Source organism: Typopeltis vanoorti, chromosome 10 (assembly GCF_054136105.1).
Source record: "Typopeltis vanoorti isolate ZY-2024b chromosome 10, IOZ_Tvanoo_1.0, whole genome shotgun sequence".
In the NCBI taxonomy this organism is placed as follows: Eukaryota; Metazoa; Arthropoda; class Arachnida; order Uropygi; family Thelyphonidae; genus Typopeltis; species Typopeltis vanoorti.
Genome location: NC_143558.1, coordinates 54,447,336 through 54,470,231, shown reverse-complemented (window position 1 = coordinate 54,470,231; position 22,896 = coordinate 54,447,336). Strand labels below are relative to the sequence as shown.

Below are 22,896 nucleotides of genomic sequence, written 5' to 3'. Positions count from 1 at the left end.
GTATTGCTTCTTGGAGATACTTCAAACATAACTAACAGAGTAGTTGACAGTAAGTTTATTCATTGACTGAATTCTGTTCAAAGGCTCTCTTAGCAAATTAACACTAGATTCTGTGTGTGTGTTATATAATCTGGAACTGTTTCATGAAATGGATGAGTTATCAATAGTCAAATACAACAGTTAATCTGTACTTAAAAGATATTTTGCTTTATAGCAATATACCTAATGGCAAAAATGACAATAACAATTATGCCAATGTTTATTTATGAAACTTCAAAAATTATCTACATGATTTATCGCAGAATCTTGTAATAAGTTTCTATAAAAACAATACAGCAAATGTAACATTTTTTATCAACAGGAGGAGGCATGAGCAACAATTCTTTCCTATTGGAAAAAAAAAAAATATATGTATATTTTTTACATAAGTACACACACACACACATATATATGTATGTACACACACACACAAGAATTTAAAATTAATGTAATGTCATCAATATCATTCATTTTTGTTCCACTGTGAAATTATTTTTAAATAAAATGTTTTGCATCTAAATAAAGGAAATTAAGGTTTCAAACATTTACTAATAAACAACATATTTTTGATTTATTTTTTCCTTTAGCTATGATATATTAGGTGCTTCAAACATATAGACTGAATATGGCTATAAATGGCTTAAGCGGGTTAATGTCAGCAAACTCAGTTACTCTAAATCAGTGTTTCTCAACCTGTGGTCCACGACGATGGGACAAGTGGTCCGCAGGCAGACTTAAATTAATTAATTAAATATTTTTTTTAATTATCCAAACAAAATAAATTAAAATTGAATAAGTAAAAATTATTGAAATCAAATGAAGTCTTTAAAAAACCAACAGTGTCAGAACAACAATAAAACTATATTGTTGTTCACTTCACCCCTCTTTTATTATTCGTCATTCTGCCGCTAAATTTGTAGCTGCAGAATGACGAATAATAAAAGAGGGGTAAAGTGAAAAACAATATAGTTTTATTGCTTCTGCCTTCTCTTGCTGTTTTGTCAGATTTGAAGTGAATATGTGTTATCCACATTTCAACCAATTGCTTGTTGTGTATTGATTTTTATTATTGAAGGTTTCCTTCAACCAAGGCTCAGTATATCTTCAGAAGTGCTAAGTGATACTTGAACAAAGTGTGTCGTGAGTTAACCCCAGTATTTATATATTTTTCGGAAACGTTTTTTAATAATGGAAAAGTGGCTTAGAACTAGAACTTTGAAAAGAAGAGCAAATGAAACAGGTAATGCTAACCCTAATTGTAATACATGTAATGGCTAGTAAATCTGATACTATTAAGGTAGAAGAAACAAGCAGTTCATAGAAAAAATACAGTAGGAAATATAATAGTTCATATTTGGAATTCGGGTTTACTTGGTGTGGAGATGAAAGTGAACAGAAACCTCAATGTGTTTTGTATTATGAAGTATTGTCGAACGAGTGCATAAAACCCGAAACTCCCACGACATTTAGAAACTAAACATTGTGATGTGAAAAATAAGCTAATTGAATTTTTTCAGCGGCACTTAGGGACATTAAATCATGGGAAAGATATAATTTCAGCTATGGGTTCCATTAATAGCAAAGCACTGGAAGTATCCTATCTCTTAAGTTTGCGCATAGCGAAAACAGGGAAACCTCATTCTATTGGGGAAAATTTACTACTGCCATCTATAAAAGATGTGGTAAAAACTATGTTTGGCAACAAGTTACTAAAAGATGTTGATTTGATTCCTCTTTCAAATGACACTGTCGGTCGCAGAATTAATGATATGGCAGGTGACATAGAATCTCAGTTAATCAAAAGAGTTAAGAAGAGCCCTTATTATGCGTTACAAATAGACGAGACTACTGATGTTACAAATGATGCGCAGTTAATATGCTACGTAAGATATGCGCATGATAACAACATTCATGATGATATGCTGTTTTGTAGAACTTTGTCATCCCGAACAACTGGAGAAGAAATATTTCACACTCTCAGTAATTACATAATACACAAAGAGATCCAGTGGGAAAAATGTATAGGTTTCTGTTCGGATGGAGCTCGCGCTCTTACAGGCAGGCATAGTGGGGTTGTTTCTAAGGTCAAAGAAGTAGCTCCGGATATGAATTGGGTGCATTGTTTTATACATAGGGAAGCGTTAGTCGCCAAAGGAATGCCACCAGAATTTAAAACTGTGCTGTACAACGCTGTCAAGCTAGTTAATTTTATTAAAGCTTGACTGTTAAATAACAGATTATTTTCAATACTCTGCGATGAAATGAGCAGTGAATATATACAACTTTTGCTTCATTCTGAAATTCGCTGACTTTCCAGGGGCAAAGTACTAACAAGGCTATTTCAATTAAGGCACAAAGTTTTATTGTTTGTAAATGAACGTAATTCTGATTTTGCATCACTCCTTGTTGACAAAGCATGGTTATAGACACTATTCTATCTTTCAGACATTTTTTCGAAATTAAATGAACTAAATCTCTCCCTTCAGGGAAAATTTTTAACTGTTCTTGATGTCTATGACAAAATAAAGGCATTCGAGAAAAAAACTGGTTTTATGGATTAATTATGTAAAAGACGGACAATTTGCACCTTTTCCAACATTGGAATCCTTTTTTAGTGGAAAATAATATTTTTGTTCATTATGAGTTTGTGGAAAGGGTTTGTGACCCCTTCAAAAATCTGAAACGGAATTTTGAAACATATTTTCCGAATAACTTTTATAAGATATTTCTGTGGGTTCGCGATCCATTTCAGGCTTGTAGTCACGAGAACGACCTTTTGTTATAGAAAAAGAAACAGTTAATTGAGCTTTCAAGTGACAGTGGGTTTAAAATGCAATTCCGTGATCTTGTTTTTGCTTGATTTTGGATCTCATCTTTAGTGAGAAGTGAATTTCCGGAATTATCTGAAGAAGCATTGAAAATCGTCCTGCAGTTTTCTATAACCTATCTTTGTGAGAAAGGATTTTCATCGCTCCTTCAAATAAAAACAAAATACAGAAATCGTCCTAGTGTGTGTGTGCCGATCTTCGACTGAAAAGTTGACCAATATTGAGCCAGATATCCAGCAACTCTGCAAGGGCTGAGAAGGTCAACCATCTCATTAAAAGTAAGTAGTAACATAATTATATCATCTTATTTATTTGTTTAATAAAAATTAAAACTTTGTTCAATGATACACTTTTAATCGTTTACTTCCAATTTAATTAATTATGTTGCCATATCTTTCAAAACATGCTTTTAGATTTATTATGTTATAAATGGCACAGTTTTTCCGAAATGTTGGTAATCCCTATGTAGGTTTTTTAAAAAAAATTACAAAAAGTCAAAACTACGTATAGGGAAATAAATTAAAAATGCTATGCTTATTTTCGAAGTAAAACTTTAATTCCAACATTCTAAAATGTTATTTTTCTTGCTTTTCTGTTCGCAACATCGTCGATCGCATTGTCGAAGTCTATTTCATCACTCAGTTACTGTTTTATAGACAGTAAGGCAAGATTTCATAAATGCCAAAAAAGGTGCTGCCAGGGGCGGATCTCCCCCCACCAAGCTACGTCTCTGTAACTTAGTGGTCCGCAGAATTGTTTTAGGCATTTTACTGGTCCTTGGGCTTAGAAAGGTTGAGAAACGCTGCTCTAGATTATATGAAAATAGATGGTAAACAATTAAAAAAATACACATGGAAAATACAATGAGGGTGGGAGCTGAAAAGTTCTGATAAACACCTAAAACAAAAATGATATTAAAGCAACTGATATAATCACAAGAAAGAACATATCTTAAAATCCTTTAACCCCCAGGTTTCATCAAATTGTAATAATTTGTTCTTTTTCTTTTAGGATATATAAGAAGACATGTCAGAGGTTTTGAAGAAATTCAAAAACAGAGGTGTGCGCCATCATCATATTTTTCATGCTGCAGAAAAGTCCACAACTGAGATTCACTACACTTTTATATAGACTTTAGGGGACTGTGTTCAAGCATATCCAACAGTTGCCAAATGGGTGGCCAAGTTTAAAACTGGGTATCCCGAGACAACAACAGATGTCCCCCAGGTCAGGAAGACCTTCCACAGCGATCACACCTGAAAACATCAATATGGTGCTTACCATGATGATATATGAATACCAACCAAAAACATTGCAAAGGCTCTCTCGGGATAACCAGGGAATGAGTTGGGGGTCATTATCCACCAATATCTGCATATGCAGAAGCTCTCAGCAAAGTGAGTCCCCAATTGTTTGAATGCCCACCAAAAGAGAGAACGTGTGCTGTCATCTCAAGGGATTTTGGGACATTTTGAGAAATCAGGTGCAAATTTTTTGCAGAGACAAAACAACAGTTAATAGAGTGGAGACAAAGATTCTCTGCATCCAAACAAGTTCCAAACACATAAGTTAGCAGTGAAGGTTCTCGCAGTTGTCTTTTGGGATATGGATGGTGATCTTTACCAAGTATCTCAAAAAAGGTGAAACAGTTACAGCAGCAATTTATTCAACAGCTGTGAAGGAGGTATTGAAGGAAAAATGGGAAACTGAGCAGATGCATGTTACTTTTGCAGGACAATGCACCTGCTCACAATGCTCAATGAAACCCAACAAAAACAATACACAACTTGGGCTTTCAATGTCTGCCTTACCTACCCTATTTGCCAGACCTGGCCCCATCTGACTATTTCCTATTCCCAAATTTAACTAAACACTTGAAAGGAACAAAATTTACCACAAACGATGAAGTCATATCTGCCATTGAGGACTGGTTTGTACAACAAGATTAAGACTTTTTCTCACAGAATTGTAAATAATGCAGCAGAATATGTAGAATAACGTGCAAGTTACATGGTTCTATCTCAATTCCCTCATGGTGATTATCACAACTTTTCAGCACACCCTCATATAACCTTGATATTGCTTACACTTTCAGTTCAACCAAATCTCAGTTCTATCTAATATATGATTCAATCATAATTGACATGCATTTTGATTTAAGTATAAATAAACTTCTTGAACAATGATTTCTCACTAAATCCAATAAAAAAAAAATTCACTGATACTTTAATAAGATGACTAAGTATATAGTTTAAATTACATGTTTACATAACAGGCATACCTTGTGACTCTTAATCCATCTATCCAAGTACAGCCTATGATAACAATATACAACATACCAAAAAAATTGAGAATGTTTAAAGAACATGAGAAATTTCAACAATTTTCAATATGCTCCAGTTGTACGGTGTCAGTGGGGCATTATATCAAGCAATCCTTAGTCTTTATTCGAGTTGTAAGTCAGTAGTTAGAATTGAAGGGAGTACAGGAAGATGGTTTAATGTTAAATCTGGTGTCAGACAAGGATGTATGTTATCCACTCTGTTATTCATTATCTATATGGATCACATTATTAAGGAATGTGGTATTAAACCTGATATCAAAATTGGAGATGTTAATCTCAGCTCTTTGCTTTATGCAGATGATGTTATACTTCTAAATAAATCCAGTACAAGTCTGCAAGATTCCCTGTCTAAATTGAATAACTCTTGTAATAGATATGGTATGAAGGTCAGCAATAAAAAGACAAAGACAATGAAAATAGGCAGAATCATTGAAAATGTCAACTGTGTTGTGAATGGAGAACCTATGGAACAAGTAAAACATTTCAGCTACTTAGGCACAATTTTTAGTGAAGATGGTAAATTAAATATGGAAATAGACAACAGAATCAGCAAAGCTGATTCTGTTGTCTATTTCCATATTTAATTTTTGACTAAATTAAATATTTCCATATTTAATTTAGTCAAAACCCTAAATTAGCTGTATAAAAGACAGTGTTCAAACCAATTTTAACTTATGAATCTGAGAGCTGGGTTAGAAGTAAAACACTTGACCAAAGACTAGAGACCACAGATATGAGAGTCCTGAGAAAGATTAGAGGGTTGAACAGATGGCATCAGTGGCAATGGCTTATTAAAAATGAGGATATTAGAAAATAACTTAATATTGCTAGCATCCAGGAATGTGTTAGCCGAGCTAATCTCAGATGGTATGGTCATTTAAACAGAATGGGAGAGGAAAGGGCAAAACAAGTGTTTTCTGCCAGGTTGGCTGGACAAAGACCAACATGTAGGTGGATTGATATGGTAAAATGTGCCTTAGAAGATAGAAATATAAGATCTGACAATTGAAGTCTTGACAGGTAATAGATTGATTTGGAGGAATATTGTAGATAGGAAGTTAGTAATGATGTAAATTTTTCATGTAGTACTATCATATCCTGTACACCCCCCCCCTTGAGGGTAAATGTCAGGAATTTGATGATGATGAGAAATTTTCAACATATGTCGATACTTTGGGATAATGGTAAACTGCTGCTGGAATTCATTTCCATTCCTCCTGTAGCATGGTGAACAGCTGACAAGGGTTAGATGGGCAAGGAGGTCTGGCAAGCCATCTTGGCTCAAGCTCATCTCAAAGCTATTCACAATAGAGTTGAGGGTGGGGCTGGCCTGTTTAGTTCTTCCATGTCTTCAAACCGCAGAGATGGGGGTCCTTTGCTTTGTGAGCAGGCATGTTATTGTGCTGATACAGGAAAGGGCATATTCCAAGTCACAGTGTGAGAAGAACAGAATTGTCCAAAATGTCATGGTAGGCATCAGTGTTTAAAGATCAGAACTCAGAAACCAATAAGCCCAGACAAACCAGGAAAAAGTCTCCTAATTTCACAATCAATAAAACACATTCCTGTAAGTACTGTTCACCAGGCATCCACTAGGTCCAGATATATATCCATTGGATTGTCAAATCGTGTACCGCAATTCATCGCTCCACAGGATTCTCTTCCATCGATCCACACTTCAATGATGGTGTTGTTAGCACCGTTCCAGACGATACTGAGCATAAGTAGGTGTAATCAAGGGCTTGTGACCCATAGCACAACCATGAAACCCAAGGGCAAACACCTCCCAGCAAATAGTTCTGTCAGTGGCATCTGTTTCAGAACACATGCGGAAGTTGTTTGCAATGTTACTAAGGTTGACTGACGATTTCCTGTGACAATATGCTTGAGAATTTGCTGGTCTCGATTTGTCAGTTTTTTGCACCTACCTTTGGGGGAGTGGTATGGTGGTTCCATCACGTTTCCACTTCATGATAACTCTGCTAACAGTAGACCAGGACATGTGCAATGTGGCAGAAATCTCTTGGACAGAATGACTGAACTTGTGGGCTCCAACTATCATACCACTCATCCTGATGGCAAAGAATGTCTACACTGCTGATGCCCACATGCCTATGCTTATATAGCATTGTGGATGTGTATCTGCATCATACAAGTGAGGCAACAGGGCAACGGGGATGTGAAGACACTTTTGACAACATAATGTATATTGTTATGCGAGAGAGAGATTCAGAATTTGGATCTGTCAAAACATCCTGATGTAGAATGATGTAGAAGATTTTAAAGTCTACAACAGTTCAATTCTTTACTGAGCACCATTCTCCAACTATCTATTGCATTATTTAAAGACATGATCCCACAGGATTTTTTTATTTTTATTTTTTAATCTTACAGGCAGTATAGGATAAATGTCTTGCACACATAAGCCAGCATAATGGTATCATTCTCAGATATTTTGTTCTCTAATAAAAATATAATTTGCTTTACTGGTGAGAAATGGATATTTTATCCAGCTTAATCACTTAAATATGGCCTTTTAAGGCTCTCTTCTAAATTATATACCTTATATAATTTCATTTAAATTATAAGTTTCTTGGAAGTTTATTTTCACTTGGTTAGACTATAATAAATTTAGTTTAATCCTTTACCCAAGTGTAGGCAAACAAAGTTTGCACCTGAAATAGTTCAGGACTGAGGCAATTCATAGCAAAGGTGGACCTTGTATAAGTAAATATGACCTCTCCATTGCTTCTACCTTAGTATCGCCACTTCTGGGTCTGCCTCCCACTGACGAGACCTCAATAAAGGTCTAAACCAGTCTGGTTAGTTGCCCTTCCCTTAATGCATAGCATTATACAGCAATCGAGGATTATTATGATATGCATTATACAGCATTTTCAATTAGTATGTTATTTTCGATTAGTGTGCCTATATACATCTTAAAAATAAATGTTACAGATTTTAAAAATTTTCGATCTATACATTTTTAAAAAAATCACTTGCCATCTTAAAGATACCTGAATTCACCAGAATGAAATAATTTAGTTACTGATTTGAAACATTTTACAAATGTTATTTTTTAATGGCATACTACAATGTTTCATGTACACTATGTTCCAAATTCACCACCAAAAATTTATGTCATCTGCTTTAAATAGCATTTTGCTGATCATATCACATGCAATTGTTTCCCTTACTTTTTTATTTTAAATTATTTTCCTAACCTTTAATCATGAGTAAAAGAATTTGTGTAAGAAGGAGACTATTGTGATCAACAAATATTTAATGTCAATGAAACCACCCTTTTTTTTGGAAGTGAATGCCTTCCAAGACTTTTCTAGCCAAATCAGAGAAATCTCAGCCTGGTTATAAAGTCGCAAAGTCGAATGAAATTACTGCTAGCAATCTGCGAGCCGTTTGGAAGCCCATTCTTCCACATTGTGCAAATGATTTTAGAGGCTTTTCAAATGAATCAAAGTTAATTAAATCTCATTCTGAGAAGTTGAGTGATTCCGACCTGCTAAATTTAGATGCACAGCAGGAAGCTCCTGAAGAATATAAAGAAAATTTAATCACTGACAAGTCCAAAGAGGTTTCACAGAAACCGTTTGTAAATAGTTTTTGTAAAATTGAAGTTTTTAAGCAGCAATGCTTAGAAACTGACCCTGGTGGAGAGAGAACGAATAAAATTTTCAGAAGAGGCAATAGGACCATACCGTCAGTTGTATGAAAAAAAGAAACAGAATGTCCACCAAACTACATTAGCTCAATTCTCTGTTAAGAAGCAGAATAATAAATTTATATTCTGAATATGTTTTCTTGTCTTTCAGCTTCATGATTTTCCTTTAACCCCTAAGACATACCCTAATTCTTTTATAAAAAAAATTAAGGGTCAAAAAAGAAATCTGAGGAACGAATTATACATTTTCCCATAGGTTATTATATTCGATTAGTGCATTTTCGATTAATGCGTCTGTTTTAAAGAACGTATTAGGCGCACTAATCGAGGGATTGCTGTACATGTCCGCAAGGAGATGTGCTTTGCATTATGGGAGATACTGAGACAAGGAGTTATGAGAGCTAGGTCCACCTTTGCTAAGAGTTGCCTCAGTCCTGACCTACTTAAGGCGCAAACTTTGTTTGTCTACACTTGGGTAAAGGATTAAACTAAATTTATTATAGTCTAACTAAAGTGGAAAATAAACTTCCAACATTTTTCTCTAAATCCAGAGTAAATTAATAATAAGGTGGTACACTTTTGGCAACTTGTATAAGTAAATATGACCTCTCCATTGCTTATGCCTTAGTATCACCACTTCTGGGTCTGCCACCCGCCGACGAGACCTCAATAAAGGTTGAAACCGGTCTGGATAATGGCCCTTCCCTTAACACTATATATGCCTGCAAGGAGATGTGCTTTGCATTATGGGAGATAATAAGACAAGTGATGAGAGGTTAGTCCACCTTTACCATGAGTTGCCTCAGTCCTGAACTACTTCAGGCGCAAACTTTGTTTGGGTACACTTGGGTAAAGGATTAAACTCATCATCATCATCATCAAATTCCTGCCATGTACCCTCAAGGGGTGTACAGGATATGATAGTACTACATGAAAAGAATTACATCATTACTAACTTCCTATCTACAATTTTCCTCCAAATCAGTCTGTTACTTGTCAAGACTCCAACATTAATAGATCTTATATTTCTATCGTCTAAGGCACTTTGTACCATATCAATCCACCTATATCTTGGTTTTCCTCTGGGTCGTTTAGCTGCCAACCTGGCAGAGAAAACTTGTTTTGCTAATCTTTCTTCGCCCATTCTGTTTAAGTGACCATACCACCTGAGATTAGCTCTGCTGACGCATTCCTGGATGTTAACAATGTCAAGTTCTTTCCTAATATCCTCATTTTTAATATGATATTGCCATTGATGCCATCTGTTCACGCCTCTCATATCATTCTCAGGACTTTCATTTCTGTGGTCTCTAGTCTTTGGTCAAGTGTTTTACTTCTGACCCAGTTCTCAGATCCATAAGCTAAAACTGGTTTGAACACTGTCTTGTATACAGCTAATTTAGTGTTCTGACTAATTTCTCTCTTATTCCATATGAATTTATTCAATTGACTTCCCACCATACCGGCTTTGCTGATTCTGTTGTCTATTTCCATATTTAATTTACCATCTTCACTAAAAATCATGCCTAAGTAGCTGAAATGTTTTACTTTTTCCACAGGTTCTCCATTCACAACATAGTTGACATTTTCAATGATTCTGCCTATTTTCATTGTCTTTGTCTTTTTATTGCTGACCTTCATACCATATCTATTACAAGAGTTATTCAATTTAGACAGGGAATCCTGCAGACTTGTACTGGATTTATTTAGAAGTATAACATCATCTGCATAAAGCAAAGAGCTGAGATTAACATCTCCAATTTTGATATCAGGTTTAATATCACTTTTCTTCATAATGTGATCCATATAGATAATGAATAACAGAGTGGATAACATACATCCTTGTCTGACACCAGATTTAACATTAAATCATCTTCCTGTACTTCCTTCAATTCTAACTGCTGACTTACAACTCAAATAAAGACTAAGTATTGCTTGATATAATGCCCATATTAACATCATATAACTGTAGGGTATTGAATAGCTTCTCTCTTGGCAAATTGTCATATGCCTTTTCCAGATCGACAAAACTTAAACACAGATCTTTGTTATATTCCCATGCTTTCTCGACTATTTGTCGTAAAGTGAAGATCTGATCCTGACACCCTCTATTCGGCCTGAATCCAGCTTGTTCTTCACCAAGCTTTTCTTCCACAATTCTTCTCAACCATTTCTCAAGTATACTTTCATAGATCTTGCCAGAAACCCTCGGTAGGGAAATACCTCTGTAATTCTCACATTCAGTTTTTATTTCCCTTTTTATATATGGGTACTATGAGAGCTCTACTCCAATCATCGGGAATTCGTCCTTCTGTCCAGGCTTTCTGAACTATGCAGTGCAGCCACTGTAAGACTCTTATACCACCATACTTCAGCATTTCTGGTCGAATATCATCTACTCCTGCTGTCTTTCCACATTTCAAGTCTTTGATGGCTTTTTCTACTTCACGTATGGATATGTATTCCTGACTGCATGCCTGGTCAGTGTTTTTTACCACTGTGCTGTCATCACTGCTTGTTTCATTTAGCAGTTTTTCAAAGTAACTACTCCATACTTCAAGGATATCTTTTTCTCCCATTTTGCCACCTTCTTGATATTTATTTTCTATATTCTTGCCAAAGTCCTCCCATGACTTTTATTTAGCTAGTTTTACACAGTGTTTAGCATTCTTGCATTTGTCTCTGTATTCTCTAAGAGCACAAGCTGACTTATTTGACAGGAACTTTTGATATGCTTTCTTCTTTTCCTTCACTGCCTCTTTAACTTCCTGTGTCCACCATGGAGTTCTAATTTTTCTATCCTTGCAGACAACTTCACCACATGCCTCTCTAGCTGAATCATTCAGGGCTTTTTTCAAGGCTTGCCACTTAATCTCCAAGGTTTGATTCCTGTTCTCAAACTCTTTCATTTTTTCTTCAATAATCTTTGTGTATTTTAGTCTACAGTTCACATCTGAGAGCTGCTCAACTTTTATTCGCTTTAAAACTTTCTTACATGTTATTCTTTTCAATATGAAATTCAATTTTATCCTGCTCAAGACTAAATAGTGATCACTTCCAATTTCAAATCCTCTGTACACTCTGGTGTCCTGCACCAGGGAGAAAACATCACTATCAACAATAACATAGTCAATGAGACTTTTCTTATTCCTTGCCTCTTCTCTCCATGTGGATTTGTGCACATTTTTATGTTGGAACATGGTGTTAGTAATAACCAGTCCATGTCCTGAGCAGAAATCCAACAGATATTTGCCATTATTATTAGCTTTGCTCTTTTCTCCAAATTTTCCCAAAATATTTTGTATGTCTCACAATCATTTCCTACTCTGCTATTTAGATCTCTATCTAGTTGCTTTTTCTAAAGTCTCAAAAAATTCCTCCACTTCTATCTTAGTAGAACCTTCTGTGGGACCATAGGCACAAATAAGTCTCATTGTCCAGGTCCCCATTCTGATATTTGCCCACATCACTCCACTTGAGACTGACTGCCATTCAAGAAGATTAGCCTAGTATTTTGTGTTGAATACTATGGCTACTCCTTCTTTTCTTTGATTGTCATTGCCTGAATATAACATTTTGTATTTATTGCTCAGAAAGATCTCACCAGTTTTGGTCTTCTTTGTTTCAGTCACCCCTATTATGTCGATCTGGTACTTATCTAATTCCTCAGCTAGCTCCATTTCTTTGCCATTCAGGCTTCTTACGTTGATAGTACTGATCTTTAACTCTGGTGATGTTGAGTTGGGGTTTGTTTTCGGATTTGTTCCAGTAGCTGACTTTTCGCTGTTCGCCCTGGTTCCCTGGCGAAAACAACGGGGTCCTTGTTTAACCGGGCGATGCCCCAGCCAGCATGAAATTTTGTCATGTTGTACCATGATTTTTTTATTTTGGTTTAACCAATAAGAATAAAATTTGGTCGGCTAAATCCCAAATTGCCAGCCCATTCTCGTTCGTTCAGTATTCAAGTAGATACCCAACAGCGTGCGCCACGAGAAGGTGAGGATTGGCCATTAGGTCAGAAGCCCTGGTCGGTTCTTTGCATTCCTTTAAAGGCTATGTGGAGGTCTCCTCTCAGTTATACAGCTTTGACCCTTAAGCACCCCAAAGGATTAAACTAAATTTATTATATAAGAGTTTCTGTAGTCAGTATTGACAATGTCCTTTAGTTGGAGAGACCTAGGTTCAAATTTTATCTAGAATGCAAAGAACTTTCATCTGGGCTTTTCAAGTAAAGGTGAGTTAGCTGGTCTAATACAGAGTGGCAAGGTTTTTCCTCCAGAAAATACTGGTTTTTCACCCTGCAAAACAGTCAGAAGAACATGCACACAGGATTAAATCCTTGATCATAAGCAGCAATCAGGTATCTTTCTAAGATGCTGCAACAGGTCATTGAGCCTAACATGAAAGGAAGATGGGATTACATGAACATCATAGTGTTTGTCTCTTTACTTTTAACAGAAACCATGTATTTCAAGGCAATTTATTAACTGCCCTGAAATAGATGTCTTATTTATTTTTTGTTAAAAATTAAATTAATATTAATAACTATTAAATATATAATTTAATAAAAAATGAAATATAACTCCTCTAAGGTCTTATTCTCTAAAAGGAGCAGGCAGCCACTCTGCACTTTTACGAGAATTGAGTTAATTTGTATCGGTCTGCTAAATGAAAAGGTGATTACAAGAATACAGCAAGATATAATTATCATTCCTCTGGTCAGTGGACTAGAACTGAGTATGCAAGTCTTTCTTCTGCTGATCAAGCATAGCATCATGGAAGTTTCATGAATTATGCAGATATGTTAATAAATATTTAAGTTTTTTGAAATAAGCATTTTCTAATATTTAATACTACCTATTGATGTCAATAACTTATTACTTCACATAATTAAAATTATGCAATTTTTCAAATTTCACAAATCAAGATTTCAAATTACCCTCTCTAAAATTTATCTCTTGGAAGATTGCAGGTAGTGATTTTTGCAAAATTTATTCACTTCACTTTCAGGTGATATCTTTTGTCATGCATAATAGAGAGCACAATATATACCAAATGTCTTTTCAAACTGCCAATTCCAGTATTATGCTGGTCTCTTCTAAGACTAATGCAACACTACAAGATATAAAATTTTTTTTAATTCTTTTGGATCTTCCCTTTTTTTTTTGATAGAGGCCAAAATCCAACCTGCTTAACTCTGACAACTTGCAAAATGTGAAACAATAAATCTAGTTTAAAAAACTAGAGCACTTTGAAGTTAACAAAAAGTCAAAAAGCATTTTTCTTCTTTCTTCCTCTGTGGATATCTTAACAGGTTGTACTGTTCAACCAATTTTAACCAAATATGGAATACAGTTAAGGATCACTGAGAATTTCAGTACAGATAACTAAGTTGTAAAGGATGGAGTTATTTCCTCTGCAGATATCTTCATTGGTTGTATCACTGCAGTGACTTTCAGAACAAAATTCAGAACATGATTCTTATAATGCATAAAGTTCTCTGAGAATTTAAGTGCAATCAAAACAAAATTAAGGGGAAGGGATGAGATCTTCGGTCTTCTACAGAAGAAAGTTCAACTGATTTAAACTAATTTTTTAACATAATCACACTTCTCTCATGTTGCTTAAGATCCTTGAAAATTGTAGAAAAATCAAAAAGGGTCCTTCGCCAATTGAGACACTGCTACAAGTAATATTGTTCTACCAATCAAGTGGTGTCTGCATCTCTTCCAAAAATCATTTCATTTTAAACAAATGAACCAGTTGTGAGCAAGTAGTTAGTTGAAAATAAAACAATGTTATTAAGATCTAATTTGCAGGTAACCTTCTATCTCAATATTAGGTTATTCTTTTAATATATAAAATGTTTAAGATATGAATCATGCATTATAAAATAAAATAAAAAAAAAATAATAATAATAATAAAAACTATCTCCCCCCCACACAATCCTTTGATTCTGAAAAAACTAATCTTTTCATCTGCAAAATGATAGGAATTTTCATTAAAAATCTTTAATTTACTCACTTTAACAGGATCCAAAGTATTGGTTAAATGCAGCCCTAAGCTACGCAGCAGAACAATGGGGGTAAGTTGTGTTCTATAAAGACGATGCAAAATATCAACAGCTGTCAAAGTGGGAACTATATGCCGCTGCCTATGAGATTCATATTCTAATAAAGGTTCCATCATGCCTGAAAAATGACAGTTATAAAGTGATTAGCACCACTTCAAATGTATTTATAAATTCATTTCATAAGTGGCAATCACAAGTTCTATTATTTAGAGACAAATATGTAAGAAACATTTTCCTACCAATTCACTACAGACAATAAATAAATAAATAATAATGTTATGAATCTAGGGGGCCAATTCCAGATTTTTTTACCTGGGTAAATGTCTTCTAACGCTTGCATACTGTGTCAGCGAGTGGTGGAACCTCATAATATTATATCATCATCATCATACGTATCAAGGATTTAGGCCTAGCATGGCCTGTTCCGGCCTTAGAAGTCATCGTCGAATCATTTAAGAGGACATCCTGGTTTTCTTTTTCCTAATGGCTTGTACTTTAAGGCTTGTTTTGGTAATCTTTCTGTTTTCATTCTTTGAACGTGTTCCATCCATTTATGTTTATATTTTTTAATTTTTTCTATTACTGGTTCTTGGTTTAATTCTTTCATAATATCTTCGTTTCTTTTGTGGCCAAATATGGTATACTTTGCAGTTTTTCTCATAAACTTCATTTCTGCTGTTGTTAATCTCTGTTTGTCTTTTTGTTTTATCGTCCAGATTTTGCTTCCATACATTAAGACCGGTAAGGCTAATGTATTGTATACTTTTAGCCTGGTTTGTTTTTGAACTAGGTTTGGTTTAAATATAGAGTTAATTACACCTGTTATTTTTAAATATTTTGCAATTTTTACGTTTATATCTTTTTCAATTTCATAAGTGATCATACATCCTAGGTAGTTAAATGAATTCACCTGTTCTAAGATCTTGTTATCTATTACTATTTTAGTTCTTGCTGGATCTTGTCCTTTAAAGGCCATAGTTTTTGATTTTTCCGTTGATATTATCATACCATAATCTTTGGATATCTCATTTAGATTTAAAATAGCTTTCTGCAAGTTATCTTCAGAATTTGTAATTATTATTTGGTCGTCTGCAAAGAGGAGAGTGTTTAAGTTAACTGTAGGTGAAAGTTTAATTCCTTGGTGTAAATTTTTACTCCATTTTATTATTATTTCATTTAAGTAGATATTAAAAAGAGTTGCTGAGAGGGGACATCCTTGTCGGACCCCTTGGTTTATCTCTCTTGTATATGATAGCTTGTGATTTAATCTTATTTGTATTTGATTATTTTCATATATACTTGTGATAGCTTTTAGGATATTATTTGGTATTTGTCTTTCTTTTAATATGTTAAATAATATGTTTCTTTTAACTTTGTCAAATGCTTTTTCAAAGTCAATAAATGCAATATGTGTTTCCAAATTATATTCTCTTCTTTTCTCTACTATTAATTTTAGGCAAAAGGCTGGGTCTATACATGATCATCCTTTTCTAAGTCCATTCTGTACCTCTAGAATAAAGTTTTCGGAATATTTCATATATATATATATGCCCATAACCAGTACAAAAATTCAAGATCTAGTTAGTAAGATATGGGAGGAGCATGGGACAACTCCAAGGTTTACCAGCACCACCATCTCTTTATATGGTGTATGGAGCGCAGATAGTTATAAAGACTTAAAACAGCTTGGGCTTACGCAGAAGGATATAAAAGTTCTTTCCTTGAGGGCCCTATAGGGCACACTGGTGCCATGACGTTGCCACCAGAGAATGACTACAATGTTAACTAGAACAGGCATAGGGTAAAACACTTGTAAAGGCTTAGGCCTATATCAAGTCTGGAAATGATATAAGGGTAGTACTGCCCATAACCAATACAAAGATTAATAATAATAAAAAAAAAGACTAGTGGTGTACCTCAGAGTTCAGTCTTTGGGCCATTATTGTTCAATCAATATATTAATGACACAAGGCAGGGTCTAACATCAGATGTGCAATTGTTTGCTGATGATGTGAAGATAGGCAGGGCGATCAGGGATGCTACTGATATTCATAACTGAATCCATCTAGGATGAAAACTATTATAAAGGGTTTTCAACTAAAGTTGAGTTAACTGATTTCATATGGAGGTGATTGCCAAACAAGATTAATCACCTTATTTCAGCATTAATAAGGTTTCTTTGATGACATATTAGTCAGACAGGCTGCTGGATCTAACATGTAAGAGAAAGAAGATATATATATATATACACATTCTAATTTTTTTTTTGTATTGAAGTGAAAAAAAATGTGTGTGTGTGTGTGTGTGTGTGAGATGGAGGGGGGGGTTAACTTGGTAACTTTTGATAGTCTGAAAGGTAGAAGAATTATTGTACATATGTAGTCTTGTAGAAATGATCATGTACATTTAACCAAGCTATAGCAGAAGCAAAAATGATGTGTTAAAAACAACCTATGAATAGTTATGGAGATAAGAGGTAAACATATCATAAGGATGTAAATTTAAGAGATTTCCTGTTGTTCCGAGTTGTATAATGACTATAAGATCTATGCATAAAACATATAAGATCTTTAGTTCAATACTTCACAGATGATATATTAACAACTATATATAAGAAGGTTCATTTCACTACAGCAAGTAAATTTTTTGTGTTAAACTTGAAACATGAACAGTTGCAAACCTATAATACATTAAAAATGAAGACAGGCTAATGGTTAGACTTTTCCAGTCCCACTTTCCTAGCAGCAAAATTATTTTCCTAGGAGATTTTTAATGTCAACAACTGTTCCCAATTGTACAGATCGAGCAGGCAGAAGTACTGAGACATTTACCATTACTAATGACCTTAACCACTCCCCAAATGCCCTATATCTCTGCCTCACTAGTGACCCTTCTAAGTATACTGTGAAAGTTGTTTGTCCCATAGGTAATTCAGACCATGCTCTAACGCTTAACTCCTCTCCCAGATAACATTGCTTACACAGTCATTCTCAATCAAGAGTCAATCATTATAACAATGCCAAGTAGGATGAACTTCATAACATTTAATATTCATCATCAATTTCCTGATATGTACTTTCAAGTGGTGTTCAGGCTACTTTGACAGCACTTAGATAATATAAATAAAATAAATAAATAAAATGAAATATATAAATAATGCAAATTATTTGATTCTGCTGTATACTCTATTACTTGCAGGCATGCCAAAACTGTCATATCAAGCATTTCATGCTTCTAAGGCACTTCTCACTGAATCAATCCACATAGACATTGGTTTTCCCTCTGAGTCTCTTTCCTGCCATCTTGGCATCAAACTATTCTGCCAACATTTCCTCACTCATTCCACCATAGATAAGCTCTGCTCATATATTCTTGAATACTAACAATGTTTAGTTCTTTCTAACATCTTCATTTTGCATATGATTATGAAACTGATACTATCTGTTCATTCCCCAAATCTTTCTCAGAACTCTCATATCTGTGGGCTCTTTGATCAAATGCTTTATTTTTAACTCAACTCGCAGATCTACAACTTAAAACTGGTTTGAACAGTCTTGTATACTGCTAGTTTGGTGTTTTGATTGATTTCTCTCTTATTTAATATAAATTTATTCAACTGGCTCTGCACAATACCATCTTTGATTATTCTGTTGTCTATTTTAAAAATTTATTTGTCATCTTCACTAAAAACTGTGCCTAAATAGCTGAAATATTTTACTTGATCTATAGGTTTTTTCCATTGAAAATGCAACTGAAATTTTCTATGTTCTTGCCTATTTTCATAGTTTAGGTCTTTTTGTTGCTGATCTTCCAGCTAAATTTGTTACAGCTGTTATGCAATTTAGTTAGAGACACCTGGAGACTTGTAATGAATGTGTTTAGCAGTAAATCATCTGAATAAAGCAAACGCTACATTGAAATGATTCATACACTGTAATTATGAGTTATTATTTTTATCGATTCATCTTTTCTAGGGTTTTGAATTATTTCTCCACATTATTTCTTTTTCCATACATTTTTAGCTTTTATACTTTAATCTATTACAGTTTATCAAGTTTAATCCATTTCTAAGTTATTCTTTTAGTGTTAATTTTTCTTCTTAAGTCTTTAAAATAATTTATCCATAATAGTACTGTCTCAATTAAATTATCAGGTTTATGATACGTACATGAAGTACTGCAGTTAGTTATTCACTTTTAATGCCAATGGATGCTGCACTGTCACTGTCGAACTTCCTATGGTTTTGGGAATAAAGCCTTCTGCTAAAAGAAGTGGTAGGGTCACAGATTCCCTTTCCACACAGAGTTAGTAGGACAATTACAAAGATCAAAGCCCATGGCATGATTCAAACTGGCAGTTTCTTGGCCGGAGAGTGGATTTGCTAACGATTCGGCAAATCCACTCTCCTTAATCCAAATCCATTTGCCAGTTCTACCCTAAATGTAATTTCAAGGTATATTTTTAATATGAATTTCATAATAGTTTTATCACTAAATAGGTTTATCACTAAGCCAGCAACATTCAAAACTCAGGGTTGCTCTTAAACAAAATAAGCATACTATGCTTATTGCTAAGAATTATAATTTTCCATATCTTGGGAAGTTTTACACAACCATATGGAGATGGGAATGGTGTTTTTAAGCTCCATTGCTGATTCAAAAAATCATGCTTGTACTGTATTTAATGTGGTGAAGCATAATAGTTTTTTGCTAGTTGATTCTGTGTGAGAGTCCAAGGAATGGTGTGCTAGACCTGATTGACCATAATCATGGTGGCAAATACATTTATGTTCTTGCAGACAGACAGACATCAGATCTTCCAGTTGGATCATCATAAGACAAGCTGCGCAAACAAAGAATCTTGTGTATATACTTGGAACTGCTAGGGAAGGAAAATATAATCCTTGCACTGCTTTCAAACCCAATATCAAGCTGACTGCTCTTACCACTTCCTAGAGACATCTATTTCCCCTCTGAGTTCCAAGTACAGTGGTGCCTCGTAGTTCGTATTTAATTCGTTCCAGAAACCTGTTTAAACTATGAATTGTTTGAAGTCCGAATCAAGATTTTACATAAGAGATAATGGAAAGCGAAATAATCCGTTCCCATATCCAAAAAATTTCAATAATTTTTTTTTATATCTATTTTAGGTTTTTTAATGTTAATAACTTAGAAAAAATTAAACAACATAAAAATAACAGTGAAGAATATTTTTTTAATATAAAAATCAAAAAGATGAAAATAATGCTCCCATTGTTAAGCGTCTTCTTTCCGCTTCTTAGCTGGAGTTGAGAATGTTGATTCATGTTCTCTTTTTTCTGCAGAGAAGAATCTAATGTTGTTTGGCGCTGACGATTTTCTTTGATATTTTTAAAATAACTCATCACGTTGTCATCGAATAAGTTGATATTCCTGGTCACTACTGTCTTATTAGGGTGCCATTTTTCTGCAATATCTTGTGTTCCAATCCAAACAGAGAACAACTCTTGAAGGTCAGCATTGGAAATGCATCCTTTGGCATCCTTCTCTTCCATAAAAATTTATTTTTCCACTTCTTTTTGTTGTTGATTGTGAAGATGTTGAAGTTCTTCTGTGCTGAGTTCGGTTTTATGATCATCTGTTAACTTCTCCACATCCTCATCACTCACCTCTAATCCCATAGCTTTACCCAAAGACACAATTTCATTTACAACAGACTCTTCTTCACAGTTTACTACTTTACTGACTGAAATACAATCTGGCCAGAGTTTTTTCCCAAGCAGAAATCATTGTTTTAATAGAAACCTCTTTCCATGCCTTATCGACAATCCTTAATCAACGAAGAATGTTGTAATGCTCTTCCCTTATTTCAAAGCACTTTTGAAACATGGCCTTAATATACAGTTTTTTGAAGTTTGAAATCACTTGCTGGTCCTCCATGGGTTGTATGATAGAAGTGGTATTGGGCGGCAAAAATGTTATCTTGATGAAACTGAATCACCAACTAAATCCTCCTCTAAATTTTGGGGGATGAGCAGGAGCATTGTCCATCACTAGAAGAGCTTTTAATGGTAGTTTTTTTCAGTAAGGTAAGCTTTTACAGTGGGAGCAAATTCTTGATAAATCCACTCAGTGAAAAACTCTCTGGTATCCATGCTTTCGTGTTGGCCCCCCCACATAACACCGAATTTGCTCTTTATGACATTGTTCTTTTTAAAAACACATGGATTTTCAGAATGGTAAATGAGAAGGCTTTATCTTAGTCTCCACTAGCATTACCACAAAGCAGCAAAATAATTCTATCTTTCATAGGGTTATATCCTGGTGTAGTCTTTTCTTCTTTTGTGATATAGGTCCTTTTGGGTATTTTTTTCCAAAAAAGACCTGTTGAGATACAAATCCCTCACTATCCACATACTCCTTAAAGGTTTTTATAAATTTGTGCGCTTCTTCTACATCGGCACTCACAGCCTCTCCATGCATGACAACACTATAGATCGTTTTTTGAATTTATCAAACCAGCCTCTACTTCCTTTAAACTCCCCATTTTCAGTACTGGTCTCAAGTGTGCGTTTCTTAAGTTGTGTTGTGTCGGAAAAAGGGCTGACTCACTATTCGTAAGCCATTTTGTTTCCGACCGAACACAGAGACAATGAAAAACCTAAGGATAAAGACATGCTTACATTCCAAGGATAGGACTAAGGGAGTATTGTATATATATTCACTCAAAGGTATATCAACTTGACTGAGATTATTAATACTAAATAAGCTAAGGAAATCTGTGTTTAAAACTAATATTGTTCTCGAAAAATAAACAAAGGAAAACTGTATTTCAGGACCAGAATTGTCATTATTTAATGTGCTTAAGAGATCTATGTTTTAGAACCATGTTAGAATAGTTCAGAGTTAAGGTGACCAATCGGCCGTAGCAAAGAATATGACGTAGTCAACGAGAGAGGGTGCTCGGAAGGCAAATATAAGGCGCCATGTGAGACTCAAATGGTCTCTTTTTTTTTCTGTTCCTGTTCCCGTCCAATCCTGGATAGCTGAAAAAGCTTGTTGCTGGTGCCCAGCAACAATCTCCCGGTTGCTGTTGTACCGAGTCGAATAAATCCACCTGAGGAATGAAGTCAGAATTCCAGTAAAGAGCCGTTGGTGAACCACGCCAATGTATAGTCAGCGAAGGGCAACCTTCGAAGAAAGTGTAAGTAAGTTGCAGAGGCCATAGAAACACATGCCTAAGAAATGCAGAAGTCTTGCCATATCGGAAGTGAAAGTGTGGGGGAAGTCACGGAACCCCAAGAACAAAGACAAGATGATAATGTACAACCTTTTTATACATATTATAGAGTTGCAAACGTAAAGAGGAATAGGAGCCAAGGATTTGAGGAGCTCCACACATTAACTTACCCATAGTGCCTTAATGACTGTTTGGACTAATGTCTATGTCAAGTAAGCTGGTGCCATTCCAAGCTTGTGCTAAGAAGGGAACCTAACCTTTGAACTATTTGTCAGGAAGAGGCTATTTGCTGTAGTGTCAGATATTAGCCTGAATTTTACTTAAATTGTGGGGGATAGAGATTTTGCAGAATTAGAATTTGTTTTTCATGTTAAAATATAAGTTAGAATGAGTTTGATATGCCATGTATAAAGTTTATATCTAATTGTGCTTAGGAAGTGAGCATTGAGTAACCCTGTATGGATAAGTCGAGTCTGAGTTTAATAATATGACAGAGATATAGGATTTGCATTACTTAAGCAAAGCGATTGTAATTTTGGATATCTTAATCTAAAAAGGGGGGAAGTTCAGATTCTCAATTTAATTTAAGGAAGGTAACTTAGCATTGAAATTGTTACTTAAAGTGTATCTATATTAGTGGTTTAATAAATGTATTCTTTTATGTCAAAGTTCATGAGTTCTGAATTTCTGAGAGTGAATTACCACTTATAAAAC

At 34.7% G+C, this 22,896-nt stretch overlaps 1 protein-coding gene across 2 annotated transcripts in view; it reads right to left on the bottom strand.

Annotated features, from left to right (window-relative positions):
* Positions 1-241: 241 nt before the first annotated feature.
* Positions 242-22,896, bottom strand: part of Coq6 (ubiquinone biosynthesis protein COQ6, mitochondrial) — a 167,577-nt gene continuing 144,922 nt past the window's right edge. Inside the window, exons 11-12 of one of the 2 annotated variants that reach the window (XM_090399076.1) lie at positions 14,916-15,082; positions 242-387 (exon numbers count right to left, since the gene is read on the bottom strand). In XM_090399076.1, the coding sequence (XP_090255202.1) occupies positions 355-387; positions 14,916-15,082 (200 nt within the window). In that variant the 3' untranslated portion in view covers positions 242-354. Of the gene's footprint in view, positions 388-3,395; positions 3,675-14,915; positions 15,083-22,896 lie in introns of those variants that run through there. The other variant, XM_090399077.1, reaches the window with a different exon arrangement.